This window comes from Alligator mississippiensis, chromosome 2 (genome assembly GCF_030867095.1).
Source record: "Alligator mississippiensis isolate rAllMis1 chromosome 2, rAllMis1, whole genome shotgun sequence".
NCBI classification, from domain to species: Eukaryota; Metazoa; Chordata; order Crocodylia; family Alligatoridae; genus Alligator; species Alligator mississippiensis.
In genome coordinates, this window is record NC_081825.1 from 231094256 (window position 1) to 231114964 (window position 20709).

Sequence of the window (20709 nt, forward strand, 5' to 3'; positions counted from 1 at the left end):
TGGAAGTAGTTGCCATGGCACTGGCTTTTCTCTATACTTTCAGTAGAAAGATGCATCCATTTGAATCTATATTTTAGTCTTTCATTAAGTTTGTGACTGGGTAAGAATCACTGGAAATTAAAGGCCAGAGATTTACCACACTGTCTTGGTCTTGACCTCTTGGGAAAGCTATTACACTCCATTTGGTCTTTTGGCCTCTGCTAATAGTAACAAGTAACATTTAGCATTTGCTGAATGGTGCACTTGTATGGAATTATGCAAACCATTGATGGTCTGGGAGGGTTTTAGTTAAGGTTGTCTGGGCCAATTTAGGAACTGTATATCCTGCATCGAGGCAAAAGGTTGGATTAGATGACTAATGAGGTCCTTTCTATCCCTACAATTCTATGCCAAATATTTGTCTTGGTGTGGACACCTGTCTATGACAAGGTGGATTGAAGTCTCAGAAGTATTGTACACCAACTACAGAACAGCTTTCAGATGATAACTGCAGTCTTTGGAGAGAGCGTTGGAGACTAGGAAAATAGCAATCTCTGAAAACATGTTAGCTGGTAATATTTTAGGTATCATTAGCACTTTCTGTGAAATAGTAGGACATCACTGAAATGTGCAAGCTAACAAGTTTAAAAAAGACTTGTGCTTTTTTTCCTAGTCTAGACAGAACCTTGGGATAGTAACATGTCTTATTTAGCACTGAAACTATGTGGGGATGCCTTCTCTGCTGGTGTTGAGCAGGGATCCAGGTTTTCTGCTCGCCATGGTAACCTGGATTTTCTCCTTTTAAGGAGAAAAGTGTGGGGAATGGTGAGTTTACCCTTGCAGGCTGGCGGGAACAGGAGGAGGGCAGTCAGTAGGGCTATGCAAAGCTTTGGTCGCTGATTCGATTTGGTGGAATCTGAATTGAATCAGGAGACCCTTTAATTTCTCCAAATCTAATCGGAACTCTCTGAATCAATTCAGAGAGGTTTGGAAAGATTCAGACATAAATACAGCTTTAAATGTTTTTTCTACATACCCCAAGGTACCAGGCGGCTCGTCAATGCTGGGACAGATGGAGCGTCCCACAGGAGCTCCCCAGCACACTCAGCAGCAGACCTGGAAGTGGACCAGAAGCATTTCTGGTCCATTTCTGGGTCTGCCGGGGAATGCGCTGAGGGGCCCCTCTGGCTTGGCAACTGGTGCCTCCTGGGTCTGGGGGGGCACCCAGGGTCCCCCCCCACGGCCAATTGCTGAGTGGGGAGGGTGCGGGGAGGGGTCCCCCCGACGGAAGTACTCAGTCCACTGGGTACTGTGGGCCATGTGCTTCTGTGGGCCCCAGCATTGCAACGTTCACGAGTAGTGCCTGGTACCTTGAGGTATATAGAAAAAACATTTTAAAGCTGTCTATGGCCAAATTTCTGATTTTTCCCAATCAGCATCGAATCCTCAGATTTGGATTTGACTGAATTGAATTGGGGATGGTGATCCAAATCAACTAATTAAATTACTGTCCCTGATTTGTGCCGAATCCAAATCAAATGGGGCCTGTTTTGCACACCCCTAGCAGTCAGCCAGGGGATGCATGTGTATGTGCGCATGTACACATGCATGTGGCTACCAGGCAGCCTGGAGAGCAGCTCTGTGCAGGTAAGTCTGGCGGGGGGGGGGAGGGAAATTGAGGTCCCCATAGTGAGAGAGGTAGGGAGTTGGGTGGGGCTGGGGCTGCTGCATGCGGCTTGGGACTGGGGCCAGAATGTGTGGTTGCAGGGCCCCAGGAAGGAATCAGGACAGAGCCACGGGTGGCTCTTTTGAGGTGGTGGGGTGGGGCTGGCTTCCCGCTGCTACGCAAACTCCTGGGGAGGGCATGGGGGACTCATACCCCCCAGATTTGTCTGTGGGATGCAGGCCAGCTACCCACCGTGGGCTCGGGGCTCCCTGACCTGCTGCCCTCCCAGTGGGCAGGACCTGGCATGGCAGGGCAGAGTGAAGTGGGGCGGGGAAGCTCAATGCCTCTGCCATGAGCCCCACACTGCCATAGCAAGGCACCCCCTGCCTGCCCAGCAGCAGCAGGGATGGTGGTGCAGAGGACACCTTGGCATGGGGTTTTCGGCAGCAGCGTCTGACCCTGCTGGGTCCACCCACTGGACACCAGGGTGGGGAGCCCTAAGACCGCAGCCTACATGCACCCTGCCCACAAATCAGTGGGGGGGGATATGTGTCCCCCATTCCCCTCCTGGGAGTGTGTGCAGCAGCAGGGATCTGGTGCCCCTGTGCCCACAGCAAGCAGCCTGCATCTCCTCCTCCACATGGGCTCTGTTCTGGCCATGCTATTTGTGGGGGTGGGGGAGCTGGGCTCTGCGCTCCACTCCATTACAGCAGCCACCATTTCCCGTGGGCGGCAGCTGGGGCTTGGATGCTGCTGTGGGGAGTAGGGAGCTGCAAACCCGGGTCCCTGGCCCTGTAGCCCTTGCAGTTAGGGTCTTCCTCTGGCAGGGCTGGAGGGGCTTGGGGGCTTTGGCTGGGGAGTGAGGGGCACCAGCAGGGCCCAGTGGCTTTGGCTGGGGAGTGAGGGACACTAGCAGGGCTGGGGGGCTCTGGTTGGTGAATGAGGGGTGCCAGCAGGGCTGAGGGGCTCTGGTTGAGGAGTGAGGGGCACTGACAGGGCCCGGGGGGCTGTGGGTGTGGAGTGAGGAGCAATGGCATGGGCAGGGCACCAACATATTAGGCCTGCTCAGCACCACAAAGCAGGGGAGTTGGGGGAGAGCTGCAGCTGGACCTGCATCCTGGTGAGCTAAGGGGGCAGGGGGAGCTTTGATTTTCCATGATAAAAAACCCAAAATCAAATGCCAAAATTTATACATACTTAGAATTTATTGTATTATAGTGACTGAGGCACAGATAAGCTTCCAAATTGCTTTAAAATTGTTAATATATCAATAAAACATTGTATTCAACTGATACCTCTCTCTCTCTCTGTGCGTGTGTGTATGTATGTATGTATAGTGGTGTTTAATTTTAATAATGGAAAAACATGGATTTGGGGGTTTTAAATCAGAGAATTTGCATTCTCCCCCCCCCCCGAGCCCCCCGATTATTAGAGAATTTACGATTTTTAAACGGAGAACACCAGGATTCCTGGTGATGAGGCCAGGGTCCCAACTAATCGCATGAAGCTGTCTCCTTTTAACCAGCTTCCCTTTGGTTTTCTCTGAGTTGCAGTTGAGTCAACTGCTTTTAGTCCAGGTGTTGATCTCCTGTTGTCACTGTGACATCCTTGCAATAGTTGTATTTATTAACACAAGGACCTTCTATGCTGTATCTTACAACTTCCCATTGTGTTTCCATGCTAGTTGCCCCGTGACACTCAGCATACATCAGTTTGAAGGTTAGTTGCCATGCAAAATATGTTGGTTATTTAGACAGCCCCTGGAATATGCCTGCTGTGTAATTTACTATGCCATGAGCAATTTGCACTGAAATTTTAGCTGCAATTGAAAGAATACTAAGTAGTAGGAGGAAAGAAATGAGAAAGTTACAACAATAAGGTTTTATGGCTTTAGGATAGGCATGTTAATGCTCAATCTAGTGTTTCATGTTTGGTTTTTTGAACTAAGCCAAAGTGCTGAAAAGTAACTCACTTTAGATGCTTATAGTTGTAATGATGTTGTGAGGTTTTTGTAAAACATATGAGGAATCCTTTTACTTACACCATTAGTTTTATTTCAGAATTGCAATGTTTTGGGAAAAAAATCTTACCCACCAGATGTCACTCTCTTCACACATATAGTGAGTAGAGTGAGCATATTGCACTCAGGAACTTAAGCATTTTCTTACCCTTGTCCTAAAAAGGAACAATTTAGAACATTACAGTGGCCCCAAGGGCTAACATTTTTTAAATGTAAAAAGTTAGGCTTCTGAATTGATAAAAATGGTTTCTTTTCAAAGGTGTTGAGTCCGTACAGCTCCCTCCACCTAAGTGGAATCTATGGGTTTTAACACCATGCCAGGTTATTACTTACAGATTGAGTACTTGTAGGGACTAAAATTGAAAAATATTGGTCTGCTGTTACAAGTCTTTATATCTGTAGTGGGTTTTCTCCCTTGCATCTTCCTTGTTCAGTGGATTTTGCAATAAGGTCATGATACTGTTTTTATGATGGAACTTTTTGTTAAAGACTCTTTTTTCATAAGTTCTACTTTATGATCTCACTATAGTATTAAAATGGAAGACGAGATGGTGTGGCATGAACAATACTCTTGTTTAAATACATTTATTTCTGATAAATTTCCCTTGCTGCAACTTGATTTAGTTATTAGGAAAAACTTTCTCACTAGGACGGTAGTATAGCACTGAAACAAGTAACCCAGAGAGATTGTGGACTCTCCAACCTTGGAGGTTTTTAAAACCCAGCTAGACAAAGCCTTAGCTGGGATGTTCTAGTTAAGGATGATCCTGCTTTGAGCAGGGGGTTGGACTAGATGACCTCCTGAGGACCCTCTCAACCCTAATTTTCTGTGATCCTATGATTTTCTATGATTCTATGAATCAGAAATATAATACCATTGGGCACTCTAATAGGGCCTTTTGTATCCAAATCTTGAAATCTTTACCTTTTATACCATTTCACAAGTTGGTGACGCAGAGGTTTTGTTACTTCTAACGAAGTAGGCTTGTTCCACTTCAATAGTTACTCAGTGGCATGGTTCAGAGTGGAATCTTAATCTTCTGTCTTCTAGTGTTGCCACTGGAATGTGCTTCCTTGTTAGAAAAGGAAGTCAGATATTGCTAACTTCCTGTCTGTATCTCCTTACCCTTCTCAGATTTATTTAATCTTGTATCTCTTTGTCTCCTTTGATATTGTGGGCAGTTTGGGGGAAATAACAATGGAAGACTGTCTTGTTATACCAGATTTCTGTTGCCTTTTCAGTGACATACCTCTTGGTTTTTGGCAGGTTGGTTCAGATAGCAGAACATCGGCTCCCTAATTATTTTGTCACAGAAGAAAAATTGGTTTCAATGACCCGTAGCATCCATCTATATCGGGAGCTCACCTGTGAGAGTGTACTGAAAAGGTATTGTTGCTTGTCAAAACAAACAAGAAGCCCATCTTTGCTGGACTGACTCTTTTACAAATGTTGTTACATCCCAAGGCTTATGTGTAGAAGTTTATTTCTTTGGGTGTTTACATTACAGCGTCTAACAAGTTCGAATAGGAAAACTTACTGCAAAAAGAATTTGTGCCATAATGCATATATTTAATCTTACATTATCTTCATACTGAAGCTTTCTGAAATGTTTTCAGGCATCTCATTTAGTGGATCGTTGGTGATTATTAAAGTTCTGAATTTTGTAATACAGTATACCTTGATGCACAGCCAACAGTGCAGAAACTACACAAAATCTGTTCATAATTTTTATTAAGGGTGTTTTGAATTTACTGTTGTGTTTGTTGGGAGAAGGGGAGGAGTTAGATGTACTTTTCTGGGAGGGAAGGGGGTGAAAGTAGAAATCGAGGTTTTCTTGTATCTGGATGTGAATGGCGGTTGGGAGGTATGGTTTGGATTGGTTTGCTTGTGTGGGGGGGGTTGGGCAGAGAGGCAGTTGGGGAAGGCGGAATTGGAGTATTTAGATTTTGGGGTGTTGTTTGGGTGACCTGTGCGTTGCTTATTTATTGTAAGCTAATCTGAGCCTTTTGGATACGGTAGGATATAAATCTAAATAAATAATTAAATCCTACCCCTAGTTCTTATGGGATCTGTGCAGCTAAAGGGCACTGGGTTTGCTCTGGGTCAGTCTTTGGTAGAGTGAGTAAAAGTGGTTCCCTGTTCTTCCATGAATGTCTTCTTACAACTTTTTTTTCCCCACCCCATCAGCAATGAAGAAAAGGAGATCTTTGGATCTTGTTGCAACAGTATTAGGGGTTGGACTAGATGACCTCTGGAGGTCCCTTCCAGCCCTACATTTTATGATTCTAGGAGAGGAGGAGTCCTCTCTCAACTATCAGCCAGAAAGGCCATTATGTGAGCTTGTGCTTTCATGTTGTTATTTTGGGTCAACATGTGAAGATACATTATCATGAAAACAGGTTATGCCATGCTGCTTGTGTTAATGGCAGAGTACCCAATCTGTGTAATAGATGCAGCCCTGTGAGAGTGTATGCATATTTGAAAGCTATTTGGCCATTTTTGTTAACTTCATAAGTATATAGAGCAGAACCATGTCCTGGGTTTCTACAGGGCTCCCTGCTAGAAATGGGATGCTTCTGTTGTGAGTGAGGTAGAATTGCACCACATTTGTACATACAGTGCTTCTCCATACAGGGGTTACACAGGATAGACTTGGGACTTGAAAATACACATTTTGTGGATCCTCCAGGCCCCACTCTGGAAGGGGCACTTTGTATTACAGGGCTGACTGCAGTATCCTTGTTGCTTCTACATCATCCTACCCATCCAGTGATAACAGCTTGCAGTTAGAAGTTTGGCCCTAACAAATATTTATTTTTGATTAGCTTCAGGCCTGTAAAATATTCCTCTTAGGGGTTTTTTAAGTGTTAACTAACATTATTCTGTTTAATGGTATTGTTTCAGCTAAGTTTTGTTTTGTTTTCTTTTTTTGAAGGATTGAGTCTTTGGAAGAAGAAATTATTTCGAAGAAAGTTAAACTTGTAATAATTGATTCTGTTGCCTCAGTAGTCAGAAAGGAGTTCGATACCAAACTTCAAGGCAACCTGACAGAGAGAAGCAACTTTTTAGCTCGAGAAGCATCAATGTTAAAGTACTTGGCTGAGGAATTTTCAATACCAGTAAGTTGTTTGTTTGTTCTTCCTCCTCCCATTTTTGAAAGTCTGATCAATTGTACTAAGTCATAAAATCAGAAAAGCATTAAAAAAGATGTTTTAATGGGCCTGTGCCAGCCAGTTAAGATTAGTAAATTCATGTAAAAAATGAGTACTAGTTTATTTGGTTAGTATAGTATGGGGTGGGCAAAATACGGCCCACGGGCCAGATTTGGCCCACAAGGCCATTCTATCTGGCCCGCAGGGCCCCTAAAAAATGTAGAAAATTAATATTTCTCTGCCCTTGGTTCCTGTCAAAAATGACAGGAACCAAGGGCAGTCGGACCCAGGGGAAGCCCACTGGGCTCCAACAACAGCGGGGCCGCTCCTCCAGCCGGAAGCCCCAGCTGGGGCTTCTGGACTGGGAGCACATGGCTGCCCCATGCCGGAACTGCAGGTAAGTGGGGGAGGGGGAACCCCAGGCAGGGAAGGAGAGTGGGGGAGAAGCGGCCCCTCTCTGCCCCATAGCCAGCACCCCATGCTGCAGCCGCTTGCAGCCCACATGGGGCTGCCTGTGCCCACTCTGGACAGCCCTGTGTGGGCTGCAAGTGGCTGCAGCAGGGAGTGCCGGCCCTGGGGCAGGGGAGGGGCTGCTTTTCTACCTGTGCTCAGCTTTTCCCTGGGTTCCTTCCCTGTGCGGAGAAAAGTGGCCCCTCCCGCGCCCCATGGCGGGTGCTCCCTGCTGCAGGTGCTCGCAACCCACGCGGGGCTGTCTGGAGCAGGCACAGGCAGCCCCTGGCGGGCTGCGAGCAGCTGCAGCATGGGGCACCAGGCATGAGGCGGGGAGGGGCTGCCTCCCCCTCCCCCGCACTCAGCACCACCTTGTCACCCAGCCTCACTGTCAGGCTGGCAGCAGGGCAGGTTACAAGCTGATGCTGAGCACAGGGAAGAGCGGCCCCTTGCTCATCATGTGGCCGGTGCCCTGCGCTGCAGCCACTCACAGCCCGCCTGGGACTGCCTGTGCCTGCTCCAGACAGGTCTGCATAGGCTGGGAGCACCTGCAGCAGGGAGCACTGGCATTGGGGTGGGTGAGAGGCTGCTCTTCCCTGCTGGTAAGCAGAGGGTCGGGGCTGTGCTCTGCCCCCCACTTGTACCACGGGGCTGGGTGGCACTGGGCGTGAGTGGGCAGAGAGCCAGTGGGAGCACGGGGCCTGCACTGGTGTCCCAGTGCCAGTGGGGCCCAGAGCAGGGTGGCGGGAGTGCAGGGTCCCAGCTGGCAGGGGCTCTGTGGAGCTGGGCCAGCTTCCCCCTCTCCCTGCTGGTGCAGCCCAGTCCAGCTCCGTGTACCCCTGGCAGCCTGTGCCCCACTTTGGGCCCCACCAGTGCTGGCCCTGGGACATTGGTCCCAGTACATTGCAACATTGGTCCCAAGATGGTGACCAGGGGCAGGGCACCTGTCAAAGGGTGGGGCACCTGTCAAGGGGCAGGGCTACCCATGCGGCCCTCAGCTGCCTGCCAAAACTGAGTAAGCGGCCCTCCGCCTGAAATAATTGCCGGCCCCTGCTATAGTAGGTGACTTTTTACTGTTTTTTCTTTAATATGTATTTTCAGTTTTACAGGGGGCCTTACAACATTTTCTGCTATTTTCTTTTCAGCAATTCATTTACTGTAGTTTTTTTTTGTAAGGCTGATTTCAATGTTTCATTTGATTGAATGTGGTTCACTTCTAGCTTCTTTCTGACACGGTTATCTAACATGATGCTGTTTTGTTAGCCTATCCAGATGATGATCTGGGCTCTTTCAGCCATAGTTTTACCATCCTTTAAGTTTGTGGAGTTTAGAATGGAGCTTGAGCTCTTGCAGATCGTAGTGCTATGATTGTGAGGTTAAGGTCCAGAGGTCCGTTTCTTTTTTGCTCACAGTTTTAAAAGTCTGTTTCTTTTTTTTTGTGACTTAAAGGACTTACTAATTAATTGGAGATGGGCAGTGAGTGACACTGCATCAGGCCCCAACATAGAATCATCAATAAGATAGGGAGGAAAGGGCTTAATATACCACTCATAAAAACCTTCAGTACCAGGACTATGTGAAGTTGACCAAAGTGGCATGACAAGATGTAATCTTTTTAAATAAAAGGAAGGAAAGTTTTTAGATTCGAGAAAAAACTTCCTAATAGTGAGATCAACTTAAGAACAGAAACAGCAGCAAAGAGGTGTCAGCAAGGTTCTGCCAGTAGAAATATACAAAGCATAGATAACAGGCTCTTCAATGAACTGTAAAGAAACAAACTGCAGTAAGGATTGGAGTTAGGTCTTCTCCTTCTATAATTTCAATGATTTGTGGAACTGTCATTTCAGAGTTACACATGTGCTGGGGAGAATTGACCCTTTTAGGTTCTGAGGAATTGGAACCCTTTTGCTATGTAAAACAGAAAGACCTTTGATGGATGATTTGTGAACATTTTAAAAAATCCTACATCTTTGCCTTTAAAACTGTGAGCAAATGTAGTGTCCTAAATTACCGCACCCAGTTATATTTATAGAGCTAAAAAGGAGCCAGGAAAAAATTGAAGTTTTCAAGGAAGTGTGTATTTAATGACACTTTTTATTCATATTTAGGGAAAATATGATGCAGTTCCTTGGCAAAGTAAAAGATTGTAAAGTTTATGCTGGAAAATGTTCATTTTCTAAAAATTGATTGTAGTTGATTAAAATTGTAAATTTGAGTAGGCTGTGAGCCATTGAGACCATGCCCATGGTTCATCAAACTTTTAATGTTATACAGAGACACTGAGAAAATGAAAAAAATTAAAGGTTGTATGCTTGTGCTGTTAATCTATCCATAGATTTCTTTAACTCCAGGTAAATTGTCTTCAGTTGTTTAAAAGTAAGCAATGACACGGTATTTAAGTCTGCTGGAGCTACTGCATAGCATTTTGAAGTATGTGTGTATTTTCTCTGGTATCTTCTGGCCACTTGTACTGCTTAGGGTTCTGTCATTCTTTCCATTATAAATCCTTTGGTACAGAGGGTTGGAACACTGACCAATATATTTCTGTTTCTGATTGAAACTTGGCATTTTTAATTTGGTTCACAAGATAATTTTTTTGTTTGAAATTGTAATATTAAACTGTACATAGTAATTTTTTTAAATCTTAGAACGAATAAAAAAGTATCGGAAGTTTACTAAGCTTTTTTTAACCAACAGTATAATTCAAAACTAGTGTTGATGACTCAGTAGCTAGTTTGCAACGATGTCTACTTGTATTAGATAGATTGTAAAGTTATCAATTAATTATTTGGCAGCTTGTAAAGTTATTGTTTCCAGTGACTGATGCATTTAATTTTACAAAAGGCTTAAGCTTTCCAGGCAGAAAATACATTGTAATTGTTTTTATTCCTGTTACTATAAGAACATGAGAAATGGCATGCTGGGTCAGACCAATAGACTGTCTAGCTCAGTAGTCTGGCCTCAACAGTGGCAGGAGTGGATGCTTTAGAAGGAGAGCATGCAAGCAGGTAATATCTAAGATGGTTTATCTCCTATCATACCCTTCCTGGCACCCATCATCATTGGTTTAGAGATGTATCTAAAGTTCTTAATGGATTTGTCATCCATGAATTTGATTAGGCCCTTTTCTGAACCTGGCTATACTATCTGCCTCTACAACCTCCTGTGTAATTAGTTCTACAACTGTGCGCTGCATAAAAATGTACTTTCTCTTGTTAGTTTTAAACGTACCTTCTGCTAATTTCATTGGGTGCCTCGTAGTTCTAGTAATTTGGGATTTGGTGAAGAACTTTGTCTGCACGCTTCATGAATTTATATACCTTGATCATATACCTTTTCAGCCCTCTCTTTTCCGAACTGAAGAATCCTAGTCTTTAGTCTGTCCTGGTATGGCCATGGCCCCATACCTCTGATCATTTTGGTTGCCCTTCTCCATACCTCTTCTAATTCTGCTACAGCCTTTTTGAGATGTGGAGACCAAAACTACACACAGTATTCAAGATGTGGGTACACCATGGATTTGTGTAGTGGCATGATGGTATTTGTTTTGTTTTCATTTCCTCTCTTGATGATGCCCAAAATTTTATTGGCTTTTTTGGTTGCTGCTGGACATTGAGTTGATGTTTTTAGAGAACTATTTCTAATGACACCAAGGTCTCCTTCCCAAGTCGTAACAGCTAGTTCATAACCCAGCATTGTGTATATATAATTGAGGTTATTTTTCCTTATGTGCATTACCTTGAATTTGTCAACATTTGAAGTTCATCTGCCACTTTTTTGCCCCCCAAGTTTGGTGAGATCTTTCTGCAGCTCCTCTCTGTCAGCTTCAGATTTGATTATCTGGCTCAATTTAGTATCATCTGCAAATTTTGAGATTTTACTATGCTTCCCTATTTCTAGATAATTGATAAAAATGTTGAACAAATCTGGACCTACGTCAATCTACCATGTTATTGGTTAGTTTCCATATATTTATATAGAGGAGTGCAACTGTCCTTTTATTTTCCATATGTGTGTGGTATGCGCAAGGACTTGCATGGATATTTTAAAAATTGTTTAAATTTAATTTTGCACAACAGACTGTAGTGACTCCTGTAAAATAATGTTTTGGAAAGACCTTGTTTTTAAGACCTTCTTGAAAAGGATACATACTTAACAGGCCTGTGCGAAGCGGCTAGTATTTGCTTTGGATTCAGATTCGGCTGATCTGGGGGACAGTGTTTTGATTTGGGACAGTGATTTGAATCGCCAAATTGATTCATTCAAATCTGATTCAGAGATTTGGCTGCTGCCAAATCTCCAAATCAAACAGGCCTCATCCCCTGAACACTTTCCCCACCTGGCCCAGCATCCCGGCTCTTGGAGAGAGAGAAAAAAAAAAAAGCCCCGCACTCACCGGTTGCTGCCAGGTTGGTGGGGGGGCAATCCCCACTGGCCCATGCTGCGTGGGGGGCTCTGCTGCAAGCCCCTAGAAGCCCCAATGGCCGTTGCAGCAGCCAGTGAGTGCAGAGCTTTTCTTTTCTTTTCTTTTCTTTTTTTTTTTTTTTAAGAGCTGGAATGCTGGGGCTGGGCAGGGCAGCCATAGATGGGGCTGGGAGAGTGGGTGGGGGGTTCTCAGGGAGGGCTGGAGGTGCAGGGGATGGGGCCTGGTGGCGATCCCTCCGTGGTCCCCGCCCCCCTCCACCTCCTATTTACTGGCACGGAACCTGGGTCCATCTCCCTGCAGCAGCGAGTGGGGACTGCCCGAATCGCCAAATCTCCAAATCTTTCTCTGAATCTTTTCTGAATTGATTTGAAGGCTTTGAATTGATTCGGACCTTTTTATTGGTCTCCCTCTTGAATTTTGATTCAGAGATTTGACCGCTGAATCAGGCTGAATGTCCTCCAAATTGAATCAGCACCCAAAGCTTTGCATAGCCCTAATACTTAAGAACACAAGGGCAGGCACTCTAGATGTCGAGGAACGAAGCATAGGAGATCCAGCAACAGACTGGTCTGGCTAAACTCTGAGCTCTTCAATGAATTGAAACTTAGAAAGGAACCTTACAAAAAATGTAAACTGGGCCATATTAGTAGGATTGAGCATAAGAGGTATAGCAAGGGCATGCAGGGAGAAAAATAAGGAAGACCAAACATAAATGAAGATACAGATAGCAAGGGACATAAAAGGCAATAAGAAAGGAACTTGCAAAATGCTTGCTGAATTGGGACGGCAATTTAGGAAAGACTGATGCAAGGAAGGCTGAAGTATTTAATGCCATTTTAACTTCAATCTTTATGAATAAGGTCAGCAATCAGATGATGAGCACAGTTGGTAGCAAGAGAAGGGGAGGAGGTAATCGGCCTAGAACAGGGAAAGAACAGATTAGAGATTATTTAGGGAATTTTTTTTTTCAAGTTAGGAGGGCCAGCGGAGATTTATACTGGAGTCCTCAAGGATTTTTCTGAGATAACTGCATAGCCATTGGCTTTTATCTTGGAGAACTCATGGAGGTCAAGTGAGGCCCCATAAAACTGGAAAAAGGCAGAGTTAGTGGTTTTGTTTTTGTTCGTTTTTTTTTTTAAAGGAAAATCTGGGGAATTATATACCAGTCAGTCCTCAAGATGCAGAAAGATTTATGGATCATGCTATCAAGAAATGTATTTCTGAGCATCTAGAGCAGTGATTCTCAATCAGGGGGCCACAGTGGATCTAAAGTTTCCTACCTCTTAATGGTCTAAATTAGGGCTTTGCAACTGATGGCCCATGTATTACATGTGGCTTGTGAGGGGTTAAGTTGTGCTCCCTTCTCCCCCACCTACCCAGACTACTGCCTGACTGCCACTCCCCCTAATGCTTCCACTGCTTCTGAAGCTGGAGACTCCCGTTTCCTCCTCCAGCTTCCATATTCCATGCCCGCCCCAGGGGCAGTGCAGCACAGCATAGCACTGGGAGCTCAGAGAAAGGCTGCCCTCATTGCCCCTCTTCAGCTACATCACTTCAGAACAGGAGTTCAAGAGCATACAGTGAATAAATCCATGGTTAATATACTGAACAGTGAGGGCAAAACAAAATACTGAACAGTTGCTCATTAAGTGAGCATTCTTCATCCTGTGCACTGAGTGGGTCATTAAAAAGAAGAAGAGTTATTTCTTTCAATTTTTTTGTGTAAAATATTAAAAAGATTATTGTCCTGGTGTGTGTGTGGCATACATTGAAGAAGTAAGGTAATATTACATCATAAATAAAAAACCATTTAATTAACAGCACACTGCATTTGTGGACATGTGGATCCAAATTAATACACCAGTAATAAACTCTTCAATAAATTAGTATATTGATTTATTGTTCACCAGTTTAGAAGTGTGTTTATCTTTTGCATACCAAAGTGTTTAAACAACAAAGACCAAAGTGCTTCAGTTTCTTTGCCAGTAAGCCACAACTTTTTTTCAACTTGCTTGAGGGAAGTAGAAGCTAAAACACACTCTGGATTTATACTTTGGTGAACTCTGTATGTGTACATCTCCTACATGCCATGCCAATATGTTGTGCCAGGGATTTGAGAGATTACTGAATCACCTAAGAGAAAATGTTCATTTTTGGATTACATGCTTTCTGAGTAGTTTCCCCAGGAAGAGGGTGGAGTAATACAGTTTGGAGTAATTTTATTTGTAAGAGTCTTATAATAGTTCATAAGAAAGTGCATCTGTTAAATAATATATTGATCAACTGGTAGTGTCAAGTAAAAGGTAGCAAAATAATGTGGGGTTTTTTTTCTCTCACTTTTAAAGAGAACTGATGCCTCTTCCAGTTGATAGATCTAAACCAGGGATGTCAAATGTATGGCCCATGGGCCAAATTCAGCCCATGGGGATCCAAAAGGGGCCAGGAATTCAGGGTCACCTTGCCAAAATCACACATATTAGCAGTGGAACAAGCAACATCTGTGTTAACCCCTGTCCTACACAAGCTTTTGTGGGCTGAACCTCCCTTCATCAGATGCTATTGGCCATCTGTGTTTTTATAATCTTATTTAGTCACTCTATATAAGTGCATATCTATTCTGCCTTCTAACCATCCTCTGTACCATTTTTTAAATGGTGATACTAAATCAAACTGCAGAAATCATTCATAAAAATGACTGAGTGAGGTTAAGGTGAAATTCACCCTTGTGCAATTCCACTGATTTCAGTGAATTTACAGCACACTTTATCCTAGGCTGTCCCAAAGGTTCATGCACATTTGTCAAGAAAACCTGTTGTGCTTATTAAGGACAACAATCAACATTGCTAGAAAAAACTAGCTTTTTGTGATTTCTAATTGTTCTCTCTCGTCCTACCCCCACAGTTACACACTTGTGATTTTCTTGTATGAGCCATATTTCCATGGGAAATGGAAGTGAGGTATTTTGAGATTGTGTTCTAACACTTGTATCTACTATTTGATTTTGAGAGTTAAAGAAACATTGGTTTAAAAACTCATTTTTTCACAAATACATCTAATTTCTTTTGATGTTGACACCTTAGCTTGTTCAACTGTAAGTGTTAAAATGCAGTTTGTGCTAATATTGACATTGCTGGTTTACATTTTCATTTCCCTTATATCATGAGAGTAATCTCATCAGCTTCAATTTCAGGTTGTTATGTATTAGTGCAAAGTTTTGTGTTTGGTTTATGAACCCTGGAAGGTTTAAATGCAGTATGCTGTTGTTATAATTTCAGAAAAGAAATTTTCAGTGGGAAATTTTCTATTTACTTTATACTTTTGTAAACACTTAGTGTTGATAACTAACTAAGCTGTACACATCATGTGATGTCTGCAATGACTCTCCGTTGTGCAACCAAAAAATTCTTACTGATGACTGTCTTCAAGACGCAAGCATTTCTGTTGGGCAAAAGGATCATCTTCAAACTGAACTCTGTCTTCTCTTTCCTTCTACTTCAGCCTTTCTACTTGTCAGTAACTTTGGTACTCTCTGTGATCCTGTGCTTTCATTCTCCTATGTTTACAGTTTTGTTTTGAACTCTCCAGCCTCAGAACAAATCATAGTAGTGTGGGGAACGCCTAAATAAAACCTGAAATGGAAAGAGTTTGAGAAGAAGCCAGAGGAAAAACAGATTACACTGATTTTTTGCATATGAATATGCATAAAACTTCTAATTTTTCTCTTGCCCATTCATCTGGTTGCTGTAAGATGATGTTCCCTGATACTGTATCTCTAGTCCAACCTCTGTTGTTTTTAGTTCTTTCTGATAAACAGCTCTTTTATTGCTGCTGCCTGTAGCTTCTTAAGGAGCGGCAATATGAAATCCGCATGATTTGTGACCCTTTCATTAGAAGTTTCTGAATAGCATCTGCAGATGATTTTTATTAACTTTACTCTTCTGGTTCTTGAAAAAGCTGAGGCACAGTAATAGAAGAAATGGAGTTGTTTTTTCTATGCACACAAGAAAATGTGCAGATGCTGTTACTTTACCATAATCACATTTGGAAGTTTATCTTTGGAATCACAGGGGACTGAAACTTAATGTTTATAAATGAAAGTCTAGGTTCTGAAGAATGTGCTTACTGTTTTGTTTTATGTGAACTAAAAGTATTTTTCAGTTACTCATGTTCTGTATGTACATTTTTATTTCTACTTTTATATATGCTGTATGGAAGAGAAGGATGCAATTAAGGTAGAGGAGTTAGAACATTACCTTTTATTTCCAGCTCTTCTGATTGCTTTCATTGAAGCCTTGGAAAAGTCATTTAAGTTTTACCCCTCTTTTCCTACTGTAAAATAGGATGCTTTGCTGTCTTATAGTTGTATCCTAAGGCTAAATCAATTTCAAAGGCCCAGAGATTCTCCGGTAGATGGATGAAATTCAAAATAAATAGACGTTTATGAAAACACTCTGTTTTCGTTCTGTGAAAAGGCTAATGCTGTACAAAATTAAACAATTAAGAAACATCACACCCAAATGTGACTAATGAAAAAGTAACACCAACCATACATGGATCAGTGGAAAAATAATGTAAATTTGTTTTCTAAATTTGTTGAGCAGTTTTAAAATAACCTTCAATCTGATTAAAAGAAAAAACCTACCATTTTTCTCATAAAGCCCCTTCTCTCACTTCACCAAAGCTTGGAACACAATTTGGCCATGTCCTCACTTAACCAGTGAACCAAACTGTTGGAAAACAGTTCAACAGGAGCTGGATTAGAACGTTTTCTAAATGGTTCTTTTAAACACATTTTCCTTTTGATGTAGACCAGCCTTTTATCTAAGCCCCTTCAGTAGACTTCATCAGTTAGAGTAACAATTATTTGATAAAAGTATGTAAAGCATTTTATGTTCAACTTCGTGAACTTTTCATCTGTCTTATATGCTTTCTAGAAGTGCTTTCGTTCATGTACCTGAGCTTATAGATTTGTTTCTGATTAAATATTTGTCATGTACACGGATAGCCAGTGTTCAACGTTTTTTAGTGTTTATTGCAGCAACTTGTAAAAATATAATTTAAATGAAAACATCTTACTTCTATACAGGCTTCCCTCTTTGAAAAAAAAATTCTGTTCTTGGCAACAGCTTTGAATTGCATTATTGTATACAGCAGGGGCGGGCAAATATTTCGGCTGGAGAGCCACTTTACCGAGTTTTGGCAAGCTGTCGAGGGCCACGTGGACAGCCCCACCCCTTGACAGGTGGCCCACCCCTTGATTGCCATCTTGTGACTGGAAGTCCTGCCCCCCAACCCCTTACCTTTGCCACCAGAAGTCCCTCCCCTTGCCCCAAAAAGTACTCCTTTTGGCAAGGGGTTTTGCCATCTCAGAACCAGAAAAATACCAAATTATATTCTAAAAAGCAAACATCTACAGCATTCATTAATTTGATTTCAAAGAATATTTTTGTCCTGATTTACATACATTTGCATAGTGTACATAGAGGTGATTACACAATAGCTTAAAATGAGGTCTTACTTTTGTATATTGTGCAGGGGTGGGGGTATGGGGGGTGGGTATTGGTTTGTGGGCAGCTATGGGGGTGTGGGTGTGTCTGTGGGGGTGGATAGAAAGGGTATACAAAATGGCCCGTATTGGATTCGGATTCAGATTTGGCCCAAATCGGGGACAGTGATTCAATTCGTTGATTCAGATCACTGTCCCCAGTTCAGATTTGACTGAATCCGAATCTGAAGATTTGATGCTGATTCGGAGAATCAGCGATTTGGCCATAGACATAGCTTTAAATGTTTTTTCTATATACCTTGTACCAGGCGCAGCTTGTGAATGCTGCGATGCTGGGGCGGATGGAGCATCATCCCACAGGAGCACGATGGGGCCCCAGTGCTCAGCAGTGAACCTGGAAGTGGACTGGAAGTGCTTCTTCCCCCCTCCCCCCCCGCAACTCCTGTGGGACACTCGATCCGCCCCAGCATCTCAGCATTCATGAGCCGCCTGGTACCTTGAGGTATGTATAAAAAACATTTAAAGCCGTGTCTATGTCCGAATCTTTCTGAATTGATTCGGAGAGATTAAAAGGTCGTCTCAGCTTGGAGCGGGTCCAGAGGAGGGCCACTCACATGATCAGGGGGCAGCAGGGCAGGCCCTACGAGGAGAGGCTAAGGGACCTGAATCTGTTCAGCCTCCACAAGAGAAGGCTGAGGGGGGATCTAGTGGCCTGTTACAAACTAGTCGGAGGGGACCAGCAGGCACTGGGGGAGTCCCTGTTCCCCTGAGCACTAGCAGGAGTGACTAGAAATAACGGTCACAAGCTGGCAGAGGGTAGATTCAGACTAGACATCAGGAGGTGCTACTTCACAGTCAGGGTGGCTAGGATCTGGAACCAACTTCCAAGTGAGGTGGTGCTGGCTCCTATCCTGGGGGTCTTTAAGAGGAGGTTAGACAAACACCTCCTGGGGTCGTTTGACCCCAGTACTTTTTCCTGCCATGGCAGTGGGTCAGACTTGATGATCTGCTCAGGTCCCTTCCAACCCTACCAACTATGAAACTATGATTTGATTTGGATTCGGAGATTCGGCCACTGAATCGGGCCGAATCTCCACCAAATCAATTCGGGGACCAAAGCTTCGCATAGCCCTAGTGGATAGGCATGGGGTGAGGAAGCATATTTGTTTTCTGTGGGGATATGTGGGGTGTGGGTGTGTATGGGTTTTGTGGGGGCTGTGGGGGGGGCGGAGAGTGATTGGGGTGTGTGAGGGGGTGTGGGGGTCTGGCAGTGTAAGGGGGGTGTAGGTGCATGTGTATGGTGGGGTGTTTGTGTGGGATTCACCACAGAGACACAGGCACTCCTCCTGTTCCTGGCCCTGGGGTACTGGTGTGGGCCCTGTGCTCCTGCGGTCTGGGGATGTAACTGGGAACCACATGGTACTGGAGCAGTGAGCATACAGGAAAGTAGGTAAATGGCTGTGGGTGGGGTAGAGCTGGCTTGCTTGGTCCTGCTGCTGGCTCCCCTTGGGTCCTACTGCCTCTGGCTTCTGTCATCTCTGACAGGCAGCCAGGAGCAGATAAATATTAATTTTCTAAATATTTTAGGGGCCCTGCAGGCCGGATAGAATGGCTTGGTAGGCCAGATGTGGCCTGAGGGCCTCATTTTGCCTGCCCCTGCTATTCTGTAATAAAAGCTAAGAGCGTGAGGGGAAACTATAGGGTAGTGTTCTTGATTTTTTTCCTAGATTAGGTTTTTGTTGTTGTTAGCAGCTTGTTGTTTGAACTGTGTCCTTGCACTCCATCAATGTGCAAAACATTTTTAATAAAGGGAAAGTAGCTTGGTTAACTGCTAGATGTGTTATAACAGTGGGAAATTGAGATGCTTTTGCTCTCTGACATTGTTGTTAACAGTTATTCTCAGAAGGAACAACTTCTAGTTGAAAAATGACTGTTTAGAATGTAATGGTAATTAGTTTCAGTACTGCTGTCATCTGCATGCATTATAATAAGACCCTGGAGAACATATGTTTATGCAGTTTATGGATCAACACTGTGTTCTTTTTGGAATATCTGTGCCCATAAAATGTAATCCTGTTACTAAAAAGAAATTAAAAATGCTAGAATAGCCCTTCCTGTTATCATGTGTGATGAAGTATAGAAAAGATAGTGGTTTAAAGCTGAAGTTATCTCTTTGCTTTTAAAATCCACAACCCCCATTTTTTTTCCCCATTTTACAGTGCAAATGACCTTGTTGAAAAAGAACATTCTGCACAAATACAGGCACAGAAATCTTAAAGAGGGGAGGAAGTAGTTGGCCCTTTGGATAAAGGTACAGGATTGGAATGTAGGAAAACCAGGATTCTGTTCCCAGTTCTGCCAGTGTCTCTCTGTGAAATTTTGGACAAATCATTTATTCTATGAGTGTCTTAGTGTCTTCACGTGAGGGCTCAGAAGCTGCCTTCATTATAGTAGCTAATAGCACTGCTTATAACTAAGAAGACCTGAGAGTTCTTATGATCAAACCCTGTTTCTTGTAAGTTTGCCAGACTCTACCTGTCCACACTGAAATTTTCCATGCTGGATGGCTGCCTCGGGCTGAGTACTTGGAAAATTTCTGTAAAAATAATTCAGCAATTTCTGAGGACAAGATTTGAAGAAAACATGTTGTTCTGTCCAAGTGGTTTAAAAAAAAAAGTTCTTGCAGCAATTCTACTGAGAGGTTCAATTGCCTCGATGCTTTGGAGCAGGAGCTTGGAATGTACATAAAGCACACCTGGTATCAAGGACGAGCCTTTTCCTGTTCCTATGGTAAACTGTCCAAATTAGGATTAGAAACCCACTGATGTGTCTGCAGGTTTTGGTTTTGCTGGCTAGCTTTTGCGGCCAAACAAATTTTATTATCTGATTTGTTTCTTGTTCTCTTTTGTATGCCTGTATCCATCCACTGTCTTTTGCTTTATGCTTTAAATCAGAACAGTCCAGCTTCCTAAGGACTGGGGGCTGCAGGCCCTGCAGCCACGTATGACATGGGCTGCATGCTGCACCATGCAAGCCCTCCTCACTGCATGGCATGGCCCCAATGTGCCACATAAACCCGCTTTCCCCATACACTATGCAGGCTCTAGATGTGCCATGTGAGATCTTCCCTCTCCCACTACACCATGTGAGCCCTGAGAGCACTCCATATCCCTGTGTGGATGTCCTGCACCACACAGAGCCCTTGCATGTGTAGATGCAACATGTAATGCTATCCCCCACGTGTGACCCCTCTTTGCCATGTGGCTAGCAACTACGCTGCACCGCAGTGTGCATATGCTGCTCAGGGTCCCCCTGAGCCCTTTGGTCAAGGGCTCTCTGAGTCCCACAGGCTGGACTGCTCTGTACCATACCCAGGGGTTGGAGCAGGGAGTGGAAGCTGGAGGAGGGACATGAAGCCTGTGGACCCTGGCTCCAGCAAGAGCGCAAAGGAGGGAACAGGGCCCAGACCAGGAGCCCAAGGAATACATTTCAACCCCTTGTTGGCCACA

The 20709-nt window shown here is 43.7% G+C and overlaps 1 protein-coding gene across 20 annotated transcripts in view; it reads left to right on the top strand.

Annotated features, from left to right (window-relative positions):
* The window catches only part of RAD51B (RAD51 paralog B), a 700041-nt gene that overhangs the window by 31418 nt on the left and 647914 nt on the right, over positions 1–20709 (top strand). For all 20 annotated transcript variants that reach the window (XR_009460145.1, XR_002086863.2, XM_019476911.2 and 17 more), the window contains 2 exons: positions 4933–5052; positions 6602–6785. Coding sequence is in view for 18 of the 20 variants with exons in the window: in XM_019476911.2 (XP_019332456.1) it covers positions 4933–5052; positions 6602–6785 (304 nt within the window). In the remaining 2 variants the exon portion in view is untranslated. The remainder of the gene's footprint in view (positions 1–4932; positions 5053–6601; positions 6786–20709) is intronic.